At 61.0% G+C, this 20,145-nt stretch overlaps 1 protein-coding gene across 4 annotated transcripts in view; it reads right to left on the reverse strand.

Moving 5' to 3' along the window:
* PKD1 (polycystin 1, transient receptor potential channel interacting) overlaps window positions 1-20,145 on the reverse strand; it is a 50,329-nt gene that overhangs the window by 15,402 nt on the left and 14,782 nt on the right. For 3 of the 4 annotated variants that reach the window (XR_009452514.1, XM_059692733.1, XM_059692735.1), the window contains exons 2-26: window positions 19,039-19,110; window positions 18,847-18,918; window positions 17,706-17,875; window positions 16,780-17,451; window positions 16,474-16,657; window positions 15,469-15,689; window positions 15,022-15,137; window positions 13,919-14,045; window positions 13,341-13,582; window positions 12,045-12,800; window positions 11,035-11,166; window positions 10,708-10,883; window positions 10,314-10,447; window positions 6,089-9,705; window positions 5,725-5,874; window positions 4,574-4,717; window positions 4,169-4,448; window positions 3,869-4,082; window positions 3,617-3,788; window positions 3,086-3,262; window positions 2,319-2,463; window positions 1,516-2,136; window positions 1,197-1,353; window positions 674-926; window positions 382-577 (exon numbers count right to left, since the gene is read on the reverse strand). Coding sequence is in view for 3 of the 4 variants with exons in the window: in XM_059692733.1 (XP_059548716.1) it covers window positions 382-577; window positions 674-926; window positions 1,197-1,353; window positions 1,516-2,136; window positions 2,319-2,463; window positions 3,086-3,262; window positions 3,617-3,788; window positions 3,869-4,082; window positions 4,169-4,448; window positions 4,574-4,717; window positions 5,725-5,874; window positions 6,089-9,705; window positions 10,314-10,447; window positions 10,708-10,883; window positions 11,035-11,166; window positions 12,045-12,800; window positions 13,341-13,582; window positions 13,919-14,045; window positions 15,022-15,137; window positions 15,469-15,689; window positions 16,474-16,657; window positions 16,780-17,451; window positions 17,706-17,875; window positions 18,847-18,918; window positions 19,039-19,110 (9,200 nt within the window). In the remaining variant the exon portion in view is untranslated. The remainder of the gene's footprint in view (window positions 1-381; window positions 578-673; window positions 927-1,196; window positions 1,354-1,515; window positions 2,137-2,318; window positions 2,464-3,085; window positions 3,263-3,616; window positions 3,789-3,868; window positions 4,083-4,168; window positions 4,449-4,573; window positions 4,718-5,724; window positions 5,875-6,088; window positions 9,706-10,313; window positions 10,448-10,707; window positions 10,884-11,034; window positions 11,167-12,044; window positions 12,801-13,340; window positions 13,583-13,918; window positions 14,046-15,021; window positions 15,138-15,468; window positions 15,690-16,473; window positions 16,658-16,779; window positions 17,452-17,705; window positions 17,876-18,846; window positions 18,919-19,038; window positions 19,111-20,145) is intronic. The other variant, XM_059692734.1, reaches the window with a different exon arrangement.

Genomic DNA, 20,145 nt, shown 5'->3' on the forward strand with positions numbered 1-20,145 from the left:
GGTTGCAGGTTCATTCTCTGGCCCTAGTCAGGGCGCATGCAGGAGGCAACCAATTGATGTGTTTCTCTTTCTCCCCTTCCCTCCCTCCCTAAAAAAAAAGTCAATGGAAAAATATCCTCAGGTGAGGATTAACAAAAAAATAACAACAAAATAATTTCCTCTTTGGATCACTGAGCTCGCTTTCACATGCCCTGTGCACACTAGCAGGTCCCGTGTGACCGGACAAAGCAAGGCCATCCAGGCCGACAGCACCTGCTGCACAGAGACCGTTCTCCTCAGGAAAGGTGACAACCTGTCCACAGGTCACAGCACTGTGTCAAGTGAGCCCTGTTCTGTCATCTAGGAGGACGGTCGCTATTAAAGAAAGTGGCCTCCCCTCACCTGAGCCTCGGCCCCAGCCAGTCTTGACCAGGATCTCGTACTTGAAGCGGCCGCCCCTCCCACAGAAAGGGATGGCGCGGACCCGGCTAACGTCGAGCTGGTCCAGCTTCCGGAGGACCACAGCCGTTACCACGTAGGTCACCAGGCACATGGCACACGTCAGCAGGACGACGTGGTTCACGCCCAAGGCCGGCTCCTGGGGAGACAGAGCCATCAGGCGGGAAGCATGGCCCTAGCCTCACAGTCTCAGGATGGAGCTGGCCCCCACTGCTCAGGACCATGGCCCACTCACAGGGAAGATGAAGTGGACGTGGCTGGGGGGCACAAAGAGGCTGGCTCCGAAGGCCGTGAGGTGGCGGGTGAGGCAGACAGCCTGGCTGGGCGAGGTCTCCTCCAGGGGCACCAGCCCCTCCGTCCGCCACATCATCTCCTTCTCACTGAAGTACTGGCACAGGGACGTGTACAGGCCCACAGACACGTCCAGCGCGGACCAGCGGAAGTGGCTGGTCAGGTTCAGGTAGTAACTCCCGCCCAGGTCTCGGGTCCTGTAGAAGCAGGGGGGATGTCACAGCCACACCGTGCCCAGCCCCTGGTCTCAAATCACCGCAGTATTCTCTGCCACAGCCACGCTCACCATTCAAGGCCAGGCCTGGCCACGCCCCCGTCACTCTGCTGCCACCTGCCCCCGCAGGGAGCCCACGCGACCTCGGCACATACGGTTCTAATCGTGTCCAGCTCGCCCACCCCTGCCACCGAGTCCTGGTCCTGTTTGTCAGACCCAGTGGCCCAGCATGGAGGCCACTCCCGGTCCTCACCCAGGGGCGATGAAAAAGGTGTAGGGCCTGTGGTCCTTGCCCACCAGCGCCTCCAGGCTGATCTTCCTGCTGGCCGAGCAGTTGTGCTCGTTGGGCCAGGGCGCTGAGTGCAGGTAGACAGCCAGGTAGGGCTCAGGCTCCTCAGACAGGTAGTGCTCTGGGGGCGGCATGTATAGGGTCAGATGACCACCCACCTGGGCGACACCCCTGAGCGCCCCTGAACCCTCCCTCCTGCACGGCTGGAGGAACTCAATGCGGGAAACGGCTCCTGCTCCTCCCTGGCTCCCCCACAGCCCACTGCCCGGCCCCTGGCACCCACCGTTCAGCACCGTGTAGGTGAGCTGTAGGTGTAGCCCGGCCTCAGGTTTGCTGTGGTTGGGGGTGACCACAGCACTGACCGAGGCCCGGGGCGGGACGATGGCGGAACCAGCAGGGATGCGGTGGACCCGGGCAGCCTGGTCAGGGCTGTTGGGCACCTTCACGGTGATGGCACGCTCCGAGGCCAGCTGCCCAATGGGGATCTGGGTGCCAGCTTGCGTCTGGAAGGCCATAGATGCCACCTTGGTGGAGACGGTGTAGTTGCTTATGTAGCCGAAGGGAAAGGGGTTGGAGTCAACAAGGAAGATGAGCTGCACCACGTCGCTGAGGTTGGACAGAGCCCCACTGAAGGCGGCAGGGATGGAGAAGTGGCAGCCGGGGCCCGAGGCATTGCCCTGGCACAGCAGGCTCAGTGGGTCTGAGCGCTTGCCCTGTGCCACAATCTCCTCACCCGCCAGGGTCAGGGGCTCCTCATTGAGCACTCGGGAGCGCATGAGGATACACATGAGGGCTGACGACAGGTTATAGGCCCTGGATGCCACCCTCAGTGCAGGCGGCTCAGCCCCCAGCTCTGAGGGCTGCAGGTCCTGCACGTTTGAGTTGGACAGGTGGATGAGGTCGCCTGTGGATGGAGGAGACATGGGGGGTGAGGTTGGGAGGAGAGGTGGGAGGGTTGGGGGAGAGGTTAGTAGGAAGAAATGTGACAAGGGAAGAAGGGATGGGGGAGAGAAACGAAGCAGCGGCAGGGGGCAGAAAGACGGAGGAATGGAGGAGTCCCGTGGGGTCCCCGGCCCCAGCCCACACCTGTGATGTTGAGGATGCTGTCGGCAATGGCGGTGGGTGTCCCAGTGCCCGCCGTGGTCTCCGCCTGCAGGATGCGCATCATGGCCTCCAGCTTGTGCAGGGTCTTCTGCAGGCATGGGCGGCACACGGGCTCCCTGCTGGCCACCTGTAGGGAACCCAGGCCATGCCCAGCCTCGCTCCAGCCTGGCAGCTCCCTCTTAAGCTCCTGGCCCAGCTTAACTCCATCACATTCACTGTGATTCTGGGGTGACCTCCATGACCACAGCCTGTTTGTTCCCATCGGGTCTCTCCAAACCACCCAAACACAGCCTCCCCCACATGCCTCCCTGTTGAGAGCCTTCCTGGGGCTCCTCCCTACCTACAACAAAACCCAAGGTAATATGGCCCTACTGGCCACCCCAGCCACACAAATAGCCACAAAGGCCACATGGCAGACAGGGAGACTCCCAGAAGGCTCTTTGCTCCTCTGCTAAGGCCTCTGTAGCAACCCTGGCACTCGAGGTACAGTGCCCCCCACCCCATCAAGACGTGGCCCAGCCCAGCAGCTCCTGGTTCCTAGGCGAGGTGGTGGGCAGCCTCTCGGGGCTGGAGAAGCCATGTCAGCCCTCTCCACACCTGGGCTGCTCCTTTTGCCCTGGGCCACCCTGCAGGGTCATCCTGGGGGGCACCTATGGCTCATGCTGGGCTCCCCCAGGAAGGGCACACGGCCGGCCAGACGCTTGGGTAGGGAGGCCTAGTGCTGCCGAAGAGCCCGGGCCCCATCCTACCATGCACTGGGCCAGCACGGCTGCGATCTGCTGGATGTCGTCCACGGTGTTGACCCGCAGGGAGACCAGGGTCTCTGTGATATTCTTGCGTATCTCGGCTTGCAGCTGCCACCTTAAGTCTGGCTCTGCCACCATGGCCAGGTTCTGCTCATACTGTGGGTGGTGGGCACAAGGCAGCTATCAGTGGACAACAGGTAGCCATGTTGGTGGGCACAGTGCAGACCATCTCAGGTGCTGCACACTGTAGGCAGTGACTCAAACCCTGCTTCTTCCAGGGCCCTCCTGAGGTTCTGGGGCGCACGAAGGGGCAAGGCAGGGGGAATCTGACACTGAGGAGGGTCCCAGGAAGGGACCATCAGTGAAGGCGCTCAGCCCTCTGCTGAGAGGAGAAGCCATTTCAAGGAGGTTAGGGACTCTGTCTGTCGGGAGCCAGGGACAAGCCCTTTGCAAGAACTCGCGGCTCCAGTCAGAAGTACTGCTCTGGGCCAGCACCCAACAGCTGAGGGCAAATGCCCCAGCCCCGGAACTGACCTCGTTGAGCACAGTGATAAGGGCCAGTGAGTATTCGATGACATGCTGGGGGTCAGCCTGTCTCAGCAGCCTGGGCAGCATACTCTCCGTGAGGCTGTGCAGCCATGGGGTGAGTTCTGGGGGGCCTCCCAGGGGGTCACCTGGGGGCTCTGGCAGGGTGATGGCCAGAGACCTGCACACAGAGGTCATAGGTGAACAGGCAGCAGCCCCTGCTCCCATCCCCCAGGCCCTGCTCCCAGGGGCCCTGCTCACCTGTTGAGGGCGACCACGGCAGCACCCAGCTGGTCCTGCACCACCACAGCCAGGCCCACCTCAAAGTGGGGCGCGAAACCGGGTGGCAGCACAGCCCCATAGGTGGAGAGACTGCCCTTGTACACACAGAACTCCTCACAGTGGCCCTGGCGGCAGCGCTGAAGCAGCAGGGCGTACACGAGGGGGGCACCCGCATCCTCTGCATCCCGCCAGCCTGCGGGCCACAAGTCACCTCAGCCGCTCCCTGCGGGCCTCCCTGGGCATCACCGTGCCTCCCGCCTCCCTCCCGGCCGCACTCACCCGTGCACTCGAAGTGCACCTTGGTGGTGAGAGCGCGCACGGCGTCCAGTGGGAAGAGGCGGCAGGAACCCCCCAGCGGAGGGCGGTTGGGGGAGAGGCGGATGGAAGCGCAGCCCTCCTCCTCGCCAGAGCGGCCCAGCACCGTGAGTGTGAACGTGTAGCCCTCGCCGTCCCGCAGCACACCGCGCCGTACCACCAGCCGCATGCCAGTGCTGCCTGTGGAGGTGGTTGTCTCATCCAGCACCAGCGTCTTGTTGCTGAAGGTGCGAGCAGCCCAGAGCTGTGGGTGTAGATGCGCACTCAGGGGCAGGATGGGGGCTGCTGAGCCCTCAGGGCTTGGACACGTCGCCACCTAAGCACCGACCCTACACCCAGCCCTGCCCACCCCAGGCCCACCCAGCTCACCCCGCGCTTGGAGCCCTCACTGCAGTTGTCACAGTGGCCCTCCAAGTACACGTAGGAGCTGCGGCTCACTGCGTACACCCCCTGCGCCTTGCAGGACACGCACTCCAAGGACACTATGGGCACCCGGCCGCTCCGGATCAGCACCTGGAGATGGGGGGGGGGGGGGGTCGTCACAGGAAGACCAGGCCCTGAGATAAGGGCCGCTGCTTCTGAGGCCCAGACCCCAAGTCTGCCCAGGTCAGCGGGGCGGCTGGGCCCAGGAGAAGGGCCTCTTCCTCTGCACATGCTGTTGTCCCAAATGGGGAAGCTCCCCTCTGGGCCCCAAGTCCAAGTTCCCAAAGGACAGTGAGCTTGGCCCTCACCCAGGGCATTCATCGGGTTTTGTATCTTCCAATTTGGGAGCAGGGATCATCTAAAGGAGCAGAGACCATGTTGGGCTTATTTTCTGCAGCATCTAGTGCCTATCTTGGGCCTGGCACACAGGAGGCACCTGATATGTGCTCACATATGAATGCACACAGGAATGAGGACAGCTGTGTTCTACACAGCCCCTTCTGAGGTTCCTGCTGTCCTGGGGGGCGGGGTCCACCTCTGACAGCCCAGCTGAGCTGGACCCTGCTCGGAGCGCCTGCCTTCCCAGACAGTCCCGAGGCAGGCCATCCGGGAGAGGCCTGGCACTGGGGACAGACACCCCAACCCAGGCACCAGCAGGGCCTGGCACACCGGCTCCCATCAGCAGGCCCTGCCCAACAGCAGCTGCAGTGGCTGACAGGGGCCCTGACCTCCTGGCCAGTCCAGGGGAGGGGAGCAGAGCACAGCCCATGGAGAGGGAAGACAGGCCTCCCTGTCAGGCTAGGACAGCCGCTCTCAGGGAGAATGTTTCCTCACTGTGGCCTTTGTGCTGTTGGGACAGTTTCTTTTTCACAAATCACAAAAGCTGTACGGCTCCTCTAAGGTTTGGAAGGAAATAACGCTGAAGCAGCTAGAAGCACTAAACATAGAAAACCTTAAAGGGTGTTTGGTGCTATCCGTAGGAGGCAGCCCTGTGTACTCAGCCTTCCTGGCAGCCCTTCCTCCCCCGCCCGCCCCCCTGCCATGCAGGCCTCTGGCTCCCCTTTCCTGGGCTAAGGCCAAGGGCAGGTGGCACCCACCGTCTGGTTGGTGGCCTCCTCCTTCCGGCCAGCCTTCCACACGGTCAGATTGAAGGTGTACTCCACGCCGGCTTGCAGACGCTCCCGAGGGATGGTGACTATGCTGTTTCCGCGGGGCCCGAAGTTCAGCACACACCCACCAGTCTCGCTCTGTGGCCAAGAACAGGGGCGGTGAGACCCTGGACTCCTCCCCCCCCAAAGCAGAGCCTGACCCGGAGGACAGCTGGGGACACCCCTCCCCCTGCTGGGATCAAGCCACCAGGACTCTGCCAGCAGATGAACCCTCTCCCCCTGCTGGGCTCATTACTGCAGACACCCGAGGGGACTGAAGGATGCCCCTTCCTGGCCCTGCCGAGAATCGGACCTGCGTTGAGGCCACACAGGCCCAGTGGAAGCTGAGCGGTGTCTGGTCGCCATCCTCCAGGTTGGGGTCGTAGGACTTGCTCCCGTCCAGCACAAGGTCCTGCACGTCCGACCACACTCGGTAGGAGCCTCCCTCAACGATGGGCACGAGGCGCTCCGGGGCTACTGTCACGTTGGCCTGGATGCTCTGTGACAGGGGTGTGTCCCCAAACGACACCACAAACACAAAGCAGTAGTGGCCCACAGGCAGCACCAGGCGAGGCACCACCAGCTGGGGCCGGCTCACGTCCACGCCAGGCAGGGACACACGGGCTGCGCGCCCAGGCCGCTGGCAGCTGGCGGCGCGGTACACCTCCCAGCGGTACTCCGTCTGGTAGCTGACACAGCCGCGCAGGTCAATGTGGGCCTCCAGGTAGTTGCGCTGGGAGCGCCGCATCAGCACCTGAGGGGGCAGGGCCACGTCCACCTTGGGCTCCCTGCAGGCCAGCACGTGGACGGTAACTGTGGCCTGCGCCACGAAGAAGCTCACCAGGTTGGAGGCATTCACCTCCACGTGGTAGTCCCCAGGCTGCAGGTAGGAGTGCTCAGCCCAGGGATCCTCCGTGTCCTCTGCCGGGGCCCCATCCCCGAAGTCCCAGTGGTAGGCCACGCGCCGGGGGCTGGGGCTGGTGGCAGCCTCAAACCGGGCGGAGCGGTTGGTGAAGCAGCGGCCGCTGCGCAGCGCCACGTACTGGATGACATCCTGGACCTCAACCACCAGAGTCTGGTTCACGCCTCCCAGCTCATTAAAGGCACGCACGTGGATCTCCAGGAGCCCCGCGGCCACAGGGGTGTAGGTGACCTCACGGCCGGACAGGATGACCAGCGAGTCCCCCTGGACCTTCTGTAAGGAGAAGTACCAGGCATAGGCAACACGAGACCCCCGCTGCACTCGGGCCGTGAAGTTCCTCTCAGTGCCTGTGGCGATGCCTGCTTCGCAGCAGTTGGGCACCTGGAGCCCACCCACGGCCTCCAGCACTAGGATGCGCGCCTGCGCCTGCGCCCGGCTCACGTGGTTCTCGGCCTGGATGCTCACGGTGTAGTCCCCCACCCGGGGAAAGCTGCGGGAAAAGCGAGGCCCTGGGAGCGCCTCGAGGCCAGCCCCCGCGACCTGCAAGTGGAAGCTGACAGCTGAACCAGAGGCCAGCAGGATCTGGAAGTGGACCAGCTGCCCAGGCTCCACCACCTTGCTGCTGGCCCACAGTACCAGGCCCACGACGGGCTCCTCCACCACTAGGCTGTGTGTGGCGATGAGCCAGCTGACGGCGTTGGAGGCATTGAGCTGGACAGAGAAGGTGCCAGCATCAGGGAAGGCCACAGTGACGTGCTGGCCATGTCTGCTGCCACCTGGAACAGCCCAGCACCAGCTGACATTGGTGCCGGAGGCCACCTGCCCCCAGAAGGGCACAGTGGAGCCAGTCGTCACAAAGCTTCCATCCAGCTCACTGGCCCTGATGCTGAGGCCACTCACAGGCACTTGCACGGCCAACTCAATGGTGGTGTTGGCCAAGCCCAGCTGGTTCTTGGCCGTGACTGTGACCAGGTATAGGCCAGGAGTGGGGAAGGTGTGGGTCGTGGATGGCTCTGGGGTCTCCCAGCTCAGTCCTTCCTCCAGGGACCAGGTGTAAATGACATCACTGCCACCAGCCAGTTCGGCGCAGAAGGTGACACTCACGTTGACAGGGGCCGGGTTCGGGGAGGCAGCCACAGACAGCCACCCCACGGGCTCCACAAACTCTACGGTGCGGTTGGCTGAGGCACTGCCCAGCATGTTTGTGGCCCGCAGCTGGACGTGGTAGGTGCCAGCCTCAAGCACAGTGAGTGAGAAGGTTTTGCCGCTGCCAACCAGGGTTGTGCCGCTGTCCCGCTGGGCAGTCCAGCCATAGGAGATGTTGGTACCATCCCTGACCACGGCCTGTAGCTGAAGGGTGCTGTTGGTGGGGAAGCAGCAGCCGCCACCACCACCAGCCACCTGCAGCCCCTCAATGCGTTGCAGGACGTAGACAAAGATGCTATCCTGGGCAGCGCCCACCTCATTCTCAGCTGTGACAATGATGTTGAAGGTGCCCACAGAGCGAAAGGTGTAGGAGATAGTGGGGCCCCCAGGAATGGGTGTGCAACGGTCACAGAGCACCCAAGAGTAGCGCACATCACTGCCCGCCTCCAGCGAGGTGCTGAAGCTCACGCTACCGTTCAAGGGCACCACTGTGCGGCTGGCATTGATACTGAGCCCCTGCACACGCCGCTGTACTGAAACATTCAGCTGGGCCTCCCCGCGGCTCACCTCGTTCCAGCCGGCCACCCTGACGGTGAAGTGGCCTGTGCTGGTGTAGATGTGAGTGACCGAAGGGCCCTCGAGCCGTGCGCCATCCCCAAGCTCCCACAGGTAGGTGACAGGGCGCCCGTGGCCCACCGTGGAGAACAGGTAAGGCTGCTGCAGCTCCAGCACACGGGACCCATTGACCCTGATGCCCGTGAGCTCCACGGGCTCCTGCACCTCCACGAGCGCTGAGTCGTTGGCAGCCGAGATGTTGTTGGACACAGTGACCGTCACCAGGTAGGAGCCTGCATCCCAATAGGTGAACGTGGCCTCGGGAACCCCGACGCAGGGTGCATCCTCGGTGCCAAAGTCCCAGGTGTAGCGGTAGTGGGACGGCGGCCAGGCGTGGGCCACCAACTGGGCCTTGTCTCCAAGCCGCACGAACTGCCTCTCAGGCAGCAGAGTGACGTTGCCCACCTCGGGCTCCACGCACACACTGGTGAAGTAATGCGCCTTGTTCACACGGCTTGACAGGATGAGCACCAGGGGAAACGTGCCACTCTGTGTGAAGTTGTGAGTCACAGTCGGGTCCCCCCAGATGGTCGTGTTGGAGGAGCCATCCCCAAAGGTCCAGTCGAAGACATAGTGGGCAGGGTTCCCCGTGACGTGGGCCGTGAGCCGGGCCTGCGGCTGCACTGGTATGCAGGCCACAGGGTCAATCCACAACACCTCCAGGACAAAGACCTGCACGGGCAGGCTCTGGGCGAGGTGGCCAGCGGGGCTAGACACGCCCACGGTCACCGTGTAGTTCCGGGCCTGCGAGTACACATGCTCCACTGCGGCCTCCGGGCCCGTGAGCGCCGTGCCATCCCCCATGTCAAAAGTCCACGTGACATTGTCGCCCGACTCCAGGGCGGCGCTGACCACCACCGGCGTGCCCTGCTCCACAGCTGAGCTCAGGCTCACACGCAGGCCACGGAGCTCTTCAAAGACGCGGACATCAGTGCATGCCCCCGTGCTGCTCACTGTGTTGTTGACCTCTAGGCAGATGTGGTACGTGCCCCTCGAGGTGTACGTGTGGTTGACCACTGGCTGGTGATGTACCACGGCTGGGGAGCCATCCCCAAAGTCCCACGTGTACAGGATGCTCCCAGGAGAAGGCAGTGGGTGTGGGGAGAAGGTGACGGGCCGGCCAGCCACCAGGACAGGGCTGCCCACAGCCACAGCCACGGCAGGCAGAATGGCACGCACGCTCACAGGCACCAGCTGCGTCAAGTTCTCGAAGGCGTTGGACACGAGCAGGGTCAGGTTGTACTCACCTGGGAGACAGGCCCAGAGTGGGAATGGCGCTGTGGCCACCATGCCGCCTGCTAGCACAATCCCTCCCTAACCTCATGAGGGCTGCTGTGCGCAGGAACCTCTCAGAAGGGCAGAGTAGGGCCGTGGTCAAAACGGGAAGAACACCCTTGGGTCCCACCCCCGGGGCCTCACAGAGAGGTGTGTGTCAGGTGCCATCAGCACAGAGCGACACAGAGCCACAGCAGAGCTGGGATGAGGAACAGACCGTCTCTGAGTGAGACTTCACTGGGGTTAACAGAGTGAGGCCAGAGCAAAGCAAGGATCATGGGAACCCTGCTATTTACTTTGCATTCTGTGTATGAGGGTTCTGGAATTTTAAAAGTAATTAAACAGTAGCCCTCCACCCCTTCTCCCCCAAAAAAGGTTCAGAGAAGGACACAGGAGGGTCTAGTTTCCTATCAGCAAATTCAGTTCACAGGGATCAGTGACCTAGTCCACCCCTCACCCCCAGCCACCCCTCTTTCACCCTAGTAAGGCCCTGGGCCATCACCCCAAGCTCACTTGAAGGGGGCTGCCCCTAGGAGGGCTCGCCCAGTGGGGGCCAGCAGGGCTGTGGGCCCGCCCTCACCTGGGATGGTGTAGGTGTGAGTGGTGTTGTGCTCCACTAGCACCTGGGCCACCATGGGGTCTGGGACCTGGAAGGACTCGTCGTATGGAGGCTTGAACTGGCCGATCACCTGCTCCCCATCCCCGAAGGTCCACCTGCCAGGGCAGCAGGCAGGCAGTGAACATCTGGGAGGATGAGTGGGACAGGCTGGCCGCTCCCGTAGGGGGCACCCTTGCCTGGCTATAGTCACTATTCTTGTACCTTCGTTCAGGGTACCACCCAGCCCTGCTTCAGCTCCCACCCCCTCCTAGATCCTATGTACCCATCACCTCCCGACAGATGAGGAGGGGACTGGGGAAGGGGTGCTGAGAAAGAACCTGGCACCCCTGCTACCTGCTGGGCCCAGTGCACTCACAGAAAGGCCACCTCCACAGCCGAGTCCACTAGCACATCAGCCGCCAGCTCCAGCGTGGCATTGGGGGGCAGCACAGGTGGCACTGCAGACACCCGCAGGCCCCGCATCTTATGCATCCGCTCCACGGTGACGTTGTAGTTCACAGTGACATTGCTCACATGGTTGGTGGCTGTCAGCTGTGGAGACAGGTGGTGGTGTTCAGGTGGCCAGCAGGCACTCACCCCAGCTACCACAGGGTGGGCAGGAGCAACGCGGAACAGAAACAGAAGGCAAGGGCGAGCACTAGTCATCCGCCCGCCCGCAGCCTTTCCTGCGCCCTTCACCCACCGAGAGCTTGAAAACCGCGGCGCTCTGGTAGATGACGTTGAAGACCACATTGTGAAAAGTCAACGACTGCTTGTCATCGATGGTCCAGCGGAAGACCACGTCCGAGCCGGCCTCCACCACGGGGCTGTACCTCTGAGGAAAGGGCACAGGTCAGCCCACGGTGGCCCTGCCCCAGCACAGGGTCTTTGGAGGACCAACTCTGCCCTCAGCCTACGTCTACTGTCCTGGACACACCTCCCTGTGGGGCTCCCTGGGACAGGACTTGAAGACACTGTGGAGGAGAGTGAAGGCAAGAAGGGGTAGGAGGAGGGCCTCAGGGCTCACCCTCGACTAAGGAGCCACATGGTATGGGGCTGAGCTGGGGTTTAGTCACACCTTGACCTCTCTGTACCTCAGTTCCCCACCTGTCATCTCTGAATGGGCACACCCCTTCCAGGGCTCCTGCTCAAGCCCCTGAGTTGAACAGCACAGTGCCATTTGGGAAGGCACATGAGTCTCAATGCGTCTCATGCTAGATATTTACCTGCATCACCTGATAGAACAGGTGTGAACAGGTGTGACTGGGCAAGCTGCGGGACACACTGTACAGTGGCAGGACTGTCAGAAACAGCCCTTCCAAAGTCCCTGTGCAAAGGTGCAGAGCTGGTGGCTGCCTTGTTCAGGTGGGCACCCCAGGCCCAGGGACAGCCCCTTCCCCGAAGGCCCTCATGTGGCCAGGTGGCATCAGACCCCTTCTCAAAAAGTGCTCAGGGCCTGAAAACACACCCAGGGTTAATGAGGTCAGAAGTATGCGAAGAGTTTTACAATTTGTTTCTTGAAATGTGAGAGTGGAAAAAACGTTTTTAGAGCCACTGCTCCAGCAGTGACTTTTCAGTAATTTAGGAATAAATGGCCACCTAACAGGACCTGCCCATTAACCAACCAAGCTCTTTCATCATCGGGGAGAGGCCACTCTTTGCACGGACACCTTATCTCAGGAGAGGTCGTACAGACCTGCTGGCCACACTCACCACCAGGACGCCCTGCAGCACGCGGGCCTCGGGGCTGGGCATGGCTCGGAGGCCACAGATGGGCTCCTCCACCTTCACCCACAGGCTGAGGTTGGCCCGGCTGGCGCTGTTCTCCACCACAACCTCCACTGCATGCTCGCCCTCATGGAGTCTCGGCAGTGCCAACACTGAGAACAGGGTGTTGTTGGCCTCATGGGCACAGCTTGGCACCAGGGCAGCCACTGAATCCGGGCAGGTGGCCTCGAAGGGCGCACTGATGTTGCCCCCGGGCCAGCGCACCGTGGCTGTGGCGTTGGCACCGGAGTCTACCTGGAGCACCAAGGCCGAGCCATTGGTGGACATGTAGAGGAGGCCATCATGGGGGGTGGGGTGGACGACCCGAAGCCCGACCACTGAGGAGAGCACATCGAAGCTGCAGGATAGGTTCCACCTGGACACGCTGTTGCCCACTGAGGCCCGGACCTCATAGCGTCCTGGCCGCCTCAGCCCTGGATTGGGCCTGGGGCCCAGCAGTGGGGTGAGCCGTTCCGTGGCAGTGAGCAGCTGCAGGGCACAGGCCTGGCCAGCCCGGCTGGCCTCTAGCTGGGTAGGCAGGCAGTCCAGCCAGCCCGAGGCATTAGAAGAGAAGTATGGGGCCTCGGGGCCAGGATGGCCGAGTGCTGGGGTACAGCGCAGGAGGGCGCCTGGGCCGGCATCATGCTGGAAGCCTATGAGGTCACCAGGGAGCAGGGGGCCATCCTGGCCACGGAAGGCGACCTACGGGAGAGGGAGGTGGGGCTGTGTCAGGGCCTCACAGCGGGCCACCTCTGGTCAGGGGCCTGCAGAGAACACTGGGCCAGGGCTCCAACAGGCAGGTAGGACCCTAGCGGGTAACCCGGAGTCACTCCTCCACATGATCTCAACACTTACCACTCACTCACTCTACCAGGCTTCACAGGGGCCCCAGGCACTCATGGTGGGGACAGAAGGGACAGCCTCAGACAAACAGAACATGCACTAGGCAAGACAGAGAGAATGCAGGCAGATGGGGCTTCCCGGACAGGGGAGGGACCTCTGAGGGACACTGCAGCCAAGACTTGAAGAAGAGGAAGGAAAAGGCCAAGCCAGGAGGTTTAGAGTCCTCCTCAGAAGGCACAGAAAGCGTAACGGTCCTGGGGCGGGAGCTTCTTGTGCTGGGAGATGAACAAGGGCTCTGACAAGGCCGGGGGTGGGCAGGGGGCCCGTGGACTACGTGGAAGAATCTGCATATTGTCTGTTTAATGGGGAGGCAGATGGCACCCGGCCAGTGACACATACCGAGTACTGGGCAGGGGGCCCCGCAGGTACAGAGAAGAGGAACTCCCTCCACAGTGTGTAGGAGGCCCCTGGGAGCCCCGGCCCTGCCGTGGAGCCGTTGGCCTGAGGGTAGCAGGGGGTGTCCAGTGGCAGGCAGATGTTGGATCTGGGGCACCAGACACCTTCCGGTGTACAGTCAGGAGCCAGCTCAGTCCTGTTCTCCAGGGACCTACTCTCAGGCTCGCTGCTGTTTGCTGGGACCCCTGTGAGGAGAGGAAGGGGGTCACAGGTCCTGATTTACGGGGAGTTCCAGTCAGGATGTCCACTACTACCTGGGGCCCTGCCATGAAGTACTCCCAGCCTCTACCATCATTCCCCTCCCCTTCCCAACACTGGGCCAGCTGACAGCCGGGAGAACCCCCACCCAGGCAAGCCCTATCCAATCTGTCCTTGGGACTCCAGCACGAGTGGTCTCTGTGGACACCATTCTGTCCACCTTGAGGCTAGAGACCAGTCCAATGGTCAAGAGACCAGCAGACATGACAATGCACAGAGGCTACCCAAGCCCCCCAACTCCCACCACCGGGGCAGGGTCCCACCTGCTCCTCCCATGGGCCGGTACACCTGCAGCCTCATCTGGGCAGGCCGGCCGAGCTCTTGGGTTCCAAACTGGGCAGCGGTGAGGAAGGCTTCACGGCTCAGGCCCAGGCCGGGGAACACCATCACCTGGTGAGGCGGAAAGGAATAAGGACGGGGAGGAAGGGGGAGGGTGGGGAGCAGGTGCAGGTAGGAGGGGGTCTGGTATGCCCAGCTCCACAAGCCCGGCGTGTAGCCCCCACCAGCCGAGAGGGGAAGGAGCCACAACAAGGGGCTTTCTGAGGCTCCCCACACGCTTTGCTAGGCAGGAAAAGTCATGTCAAAGCATCTGTGAGCAGCAGGACCCCCACCGTGGGTTTTTTGTTTTTGTTTTTTTTTAAATATATTTTATTGATTTTTCACAGAGAGGAAGGGAGAGAGATAGAAACATCGATGAGAGAGAAACATCGATCAGCTGCCTCTTGCACATCTCCCACTGGGGATGTGCCGGCAACCCAGGTACATGCCCTTGACCGGAATCGAACCTGGGACCTTTCAGTCCGCAGGCCGACGCTCTATCCACTGAGCCAAACCGGTTTCGGCACCGTGGGTTTTTTTTACTCCACAGACACAGAGAGAAAAGGCACAGGAACTCAGAGCTCTCCTGGATACCAGGCCAGGGGCTTCTCCTCCCTGTGCAAACAGCGGGTTTTCTAAACCAGCGTCGGCAACCGGTGGTCCACGGACCACTGGTGGTCCGCGAGGTCCGAAAGTGTGGCAACTGCTATTCTAAACCATCTCTTCTGGGCACACAGGAAATTAAAAAGGGCCCTTAAAAAAGCAGCTGTTGCCCAGCCAGCATGGCTCAGTAGTTGAGCATCGACCTCTGAACCAGATCACGGATCGATGCCTGGTTAGGGCACATGCCTGGGTTGCAGGCTCGATCTCCAGTAGAGGGCGTGCAAGAGGCAGCCAGCCAATGATTCTCATCATTGATGTTTCTATCTCTTTCTCCCTCTCCCTTCCTCTCTGAAATTAAAAAAAAAAAAAAAAAAAGCAGCTGTTTTCTAAAGAGACACACAGTAAGAGTGATCTGTGTTCGGGGGCAGGGTCTTGACTGGCCTACCTCGACGGGCTCCTGGGGGGCAGAGAGGGCCTCTTGCTGTGCCAGGGGGCTCAGTGGTCCCTGCAGGTCTCCGCTGGGCGCCCCCAGGAGGAAGTTCTCCGCATCCCACACGGGGCCTGGGGTGGCAAGTGTGCAATGAGGTACTGGTCCCAGGCCAAAGAGGAGAGTGAAAGGGACCAGGGCAGGACGGAGCCACCTGGCAGCAGCCCCCCAACCCTCCAGCTTCCTCTATCTTTGTCTGTTTCCGTCCGGTGCCCAGGACGACAGCAGGTGCTCAGCAAACACCTAATGAACACTGACCGGCTAAGAAAGGAGCCAGGTGGGGGGGGGGGGGGCACTGTCTTAGCCAAGGGTAGGAGGAGCTCTGGGGCCAGGAGACTGTGCTTGGAGAGTAGCTGTCTTGGTCCAGGGCAGAAGGCACCCCCCAGCCCAGCAGCCCCAGCGCACCTCCAGGCCGCAGCTCACAGACGTAGCTGTGTGGTGCTGAGCACAGGTCCGTGTTGCACTGCCCAGCAGGCCCAAGCCGCACACAGCGCTCTGCAGTAGCGGGATGTGGCTCCCCAGGTAGCCAGTTCTGGCAGCTCTCTAGGCTGAAGGCCTCACCCTGAGACCGCGGGCCTCCCTCAGCGCCCTCCACAGCCGAGAAGCCGATCCACACATCCAGGCCCCTGCAGATGATGGGGAGGGCGAGGACTCAGGGGGCTCCCCAAAAACAAGTGCCCCTCCATTCATCCTCTCTAGGGGCAGGCTTCTCATAGCCATCCCTCAGGTGGGCCCTGCCCCTACTCTCCAGATGGGAAAACCGAGGCTCAGAGACATGACGAGGAGAGCAAGGCCCATAGTAATTCCCATCCAGCCACCCTCACCATGCGGCTAGGGGCCCAGCCAAAGGATCTTGCCTCAATCAGACCAGCACTATGTCCTGTGGGGAGGCCCAGAGTGTGGCATTTGGGGACCATGACACCCACATATCAGTTCCCGAAGGGATATTCTCCATAGCTCTGCCAAGGTAGGAAGACCCTCTTAGGGGCAAGAACTGTAGACACATAGCTAGGAATGGACACAGAAACAGACAGAGAGATAGGGACAGGGACAGACACAGGGACGAGCAGAGGGACAGGGACAGACACAGAGAAAGAAATGAGGCGCTGTAGTCAGAGCCAGGCACTGGGGCCAAGCATATTAACCAGTGACCTTGGGCGTGGGTTTGACCATCTGACCCTCAACTAATTTCCCCTCCTCTACGCTGAGGCTGGCAGGATATGGTTTCGCTGTCTAACTGGGCTCTGCCACACAGGGACCAGGAGGTGGGGATCTGCCCCCATCGCCAGCCTGGGCTGGCACTGAGGCCTCTCCAGCCACCTGTCCTCCTGACTGTCTCAGGCTGTCCCCACCACAGTGTTCAGCCTCGCCACCCCAACCTCCCAGCCTCTCAAGGCCGGGTTCAGGTACCTGGTGACGCGGGAAACCAGGAAGTGCTGGATGGCGGGACTGTCCACCATGGCCAGGGCGGCCCCAGCCCATGCCCGGCACTGCTCCTGCGCCTGCAGCCAGGCTGCCTTCTCTGCTACCAGGCGATAGCAGTGTCCGTTACCAGGGAAGATCTCGGTGTCAGACGGACATAGCGGATGCACCACTGGGGGCCGGCAGGGAGAGAGATGGGGCATTAATGTGTGCCCACCTGGGCCTCTGCCCCACCCACCCCTGACCCTGGGGTGAGAAACAGGAGTGGTGACCCGGGTCCAGGGAAGTACCCACCTTGGATTGGCTCCTCGCCCAGGGCCATGATGCTGTAGGTAGCTTCAAGGCCTGAGCCACCACGATTTCGGATGCTGAGCTCAAGGGTCTCATCACTGTGCACCGAGGCTGGACACATGAGCTCTAGGGCGGCGGGAGCCGCCTCCACCTGCACCTCTGTCCTCAGTTGGGCTGAGCCAGCCCCCAGGGCCAGCACTGCTGTCACGTGATAGCGCCCAGGCAGCGCATAGCGGTGAACGCTGGCAGGACCAGCCATGTCCACCTCAGGGGAGCTGTCACCAAAGTCCCAGTGTGTGGAGCTGACAGGCAGCAAGGCAGTGACATGGAAGGCTGCTGGCTGGCCAGAGGCCAGGGGTCCTTGGGGCCCCACCAGGGCAGCCCCTGGGGAGGCAGGGAAGACATTCTGGAGGACCGTGGGGCCCCCGCAGGCAGGGGCAGGGGGCTGTGGGGAGCTAGAGCAGAAGGACAGGCAGATGGAGGAGGTGTTGGGGGGATGGGCAGTCCCGCACAGGCAGTGGCCCTGCTCTGAGAGGGCCGCGAAGTCCTGGCCGGTGGAGAAGCAGAAGGCACTGCAGGCCTCGGACACCAGTGGACCCTCATGAGCACCTGAGAAGGCCACCAGCACCGTGGCACCCGAGCTGTTGTTGGGGAGGCAGGCAACGTGCTTCTCACCTGAAAGGGGCAGATGGCTGCCTCTCAGGCCCCACTCTAGATCCCAGATCACCCCACCCCACCCCACCCCACTGCTGGTCTTCCCCCACCCTGCCCACACCCTGGTCCAGAGGGCCTTCCTGGCCCAGTCAGTCTGTCTCAGCCCTGTCCCCAGGTCCCCATCTACTGTGGAGGCTGGGGACCCGAGCACCGGCAGAGGCCCTGCTTGGAAGGGCTGTACCCCAGGAAACGCAGCTGGCCCTGCCCACACTCACCACAGCCACCGTCAGACAAGGGGACTCGAAGGAGGGGCAGGCCAGCCAGGGGGCCAGGCCCCGCACAAGTGGCCGCCTCTGGCTGCACCACATGAACCCGCTGCTCCTCTACCCAGCGCGGCAGCCAAGCTAGGCCACAGTCACACTCCAACGGGTTCCCACTCAGGTTTCTGTGGGAGGAGCAGGGCCAGGCACTCAGTGTGTGGTGGGCAGGTACAGGGGACCAGGCCTGGCCTTGAGGAAGAGTCTAGGCCAGGGGTGGGCAAACTTTTTGACTCGAGGGCCACAATGGGTTCTTAAACTGGACCGGAGGGCCGGAACAAAAGCATGGATGGAGTGTTTGTGTGAACTAATATAAACTCAAAGTAAACATCATTACATAAAAGGGTACGGTCTTTTTTTTTTTTTAGTTTTATTCATTTCAAACGGGCGGATCCGGCCCGCGGGATATAGTTTGCCCACGGCTGCTCTAGGCCGTGCTTATCCCAGGGAGGTCAGCCCCCCAACCCCCAACAAGTGAACAAACAGCCTCTCAGAGTCTGGTCTCAAACTAGGAAGCAAGTATGAAGGCTAGGTCAGGAGGGCAGGGTGTTGTTGCGGGGCCATGGGTCAAGCCACTGACACCCATCAAAAACAACACAACTTAGCCCTAGCCGGTTTGGCTCAGTGGATAGTGTTGGCCCTCAGACTGAAGGGTCCCAGGTTCAATTCCGGTCAACGGCATGTACCTGGATTGCAGGCTTGATCATCAGTCCTGGTCCAGGCTCATGCAGGAGGCAAGCAATCGATGTTTCTCCCTCTCCGCCCCCCAACCCCCCACTTCCACTCTAAAAAAAAAAAAATCAATGGAAAAATATCCTTGGGTGAAGATTAACAAAAAATAAATAGAAAACAAAAACAATTCAACTTAGCCCAGCCGGGTTGCTCAGTGGGTTGAGCATCGACCTATGAACCAGGAGGTCACAGTTCAATTCCCAGTAAGAGCACATGCTGTGTTGCAAGCTCGATCCCCAGTCGTGGAGCAAGCAGGAGGCAGCCAATCAATGATTCTCTCTCATCACTGATGTTTCTATCTGTCTCTCCCTCTCCCTTCCTCTCTGAAATCAATAAAAATATATATATATTTTTAAATGCAACTTACATTTCACTTAAATTAAATAAATTAGCAAATGTTCCTTCTTCTAGTGTAGAAATCTTGTTGTTGCTTATGTCCCTGAAAGAAAGGGGGGATTCGGCAGGGTCTGAGGGATGCCCCCATAACCACAACGGTGACAAGCTGCCGCCACCTTCCCACCCTGTGGAATTCCACAGCTGAGCCGAAGGGGACACTCACAACTCTGTCAGCGCTGAGAGATTCGCCAGGAGCCCAACATCCAGCGCCCGGAGCAGGTTGTGGGAGACATCTCTGGGGAACAAAGCGGCCACAGGTCAGCACTGGGTCCCGGGGCAGGACACAAAGCCACCCCGAGGCCGTCCTGGAAGCTCCCCAGGACCCCACCCCCAAGCTCCCTATCCCTAGGGCCAGAATGGAGAATCGGAATGAACTCTCGGCTGGGAAAACCAAGGCAGGAGAGGCCTGGGGCCCCTCAAACTCCATCCATGCCCTGCCCCCTCTCCTGCAGATCCAAGGCCCTGCCCAGTCCCCTTCCCGTTGGCCCAGCAAGGCCATCCCACACCACAGAGGGCAGACTTCACCCCCCTCCACACAGGGGCCAGCTGCTGCCACTGGGGAGGCCTCTGAATGTCCCTGAGACACAACGAGGCACAAAGTCCAGATGAACAAGGGATAGGGCCCTAGTGGATGACCCAGCACCATAGTGATGGTAACAGCCCCAATTAAACCTCAAGGTTAACATGACCTCGATAACATGCCCCACACGGTCAAGATAACACAGATTCAGTGAGAAGCATAATTGGGCAAGAACCATCAAGAAAAGGTGGAAACATGGGTTGACCCTATGTTAAACTGTGCTACCTGTGTAGGAGTGGATGAACTGACAGATGAGAGCAAGGGAATCTCCTGAAACAGACTGTGACCCCACCAGAATCTGTGCAAAGGAAGACGGGACTGACACAACAAGGACATTAGCCAATAATCCCACTTTCCCTCCCAGCCCCGAGGGGGAGATCACAGTCACTCTGCCCATCTATCTCCTGGGACGGGGACCGTAGACCACTTAGACACCCCCAGTCACCTAACCACCCTATCCTCCTCATCCTCTCCCCAGGCTCCCACAGGTCTCTAAATAAATAAGGCCTGGACCTCCTACCCATAAGCCTCTGCCCTCTGATGTCTCAGAACACCTCTCACCAACCCTGTCTTCCCATCAGTGACCACACAGCCATGCAGAGACCGGGGTCCATCGATGCCTCCTCCAGGCCCAGCTCCTAAAACACACAGCCTCCCCCATCCTGCCCCCATCCCTGGCCCTGGCCCCGC

This window comes from Myotis daubentonii, chromosome 4 (assembly GCF_963259705.1).
Source record: "Myotis daubentonii chromosome 4, mMyoDau2.1, whole genome shotgun sequence".
Classification (NCBI taxonomy): Eukaryota; Metazoa; Chordata; class Mammalia; order Chiroptera; family Vespertilionidae; genus Myotis; species Myotis daubentonii.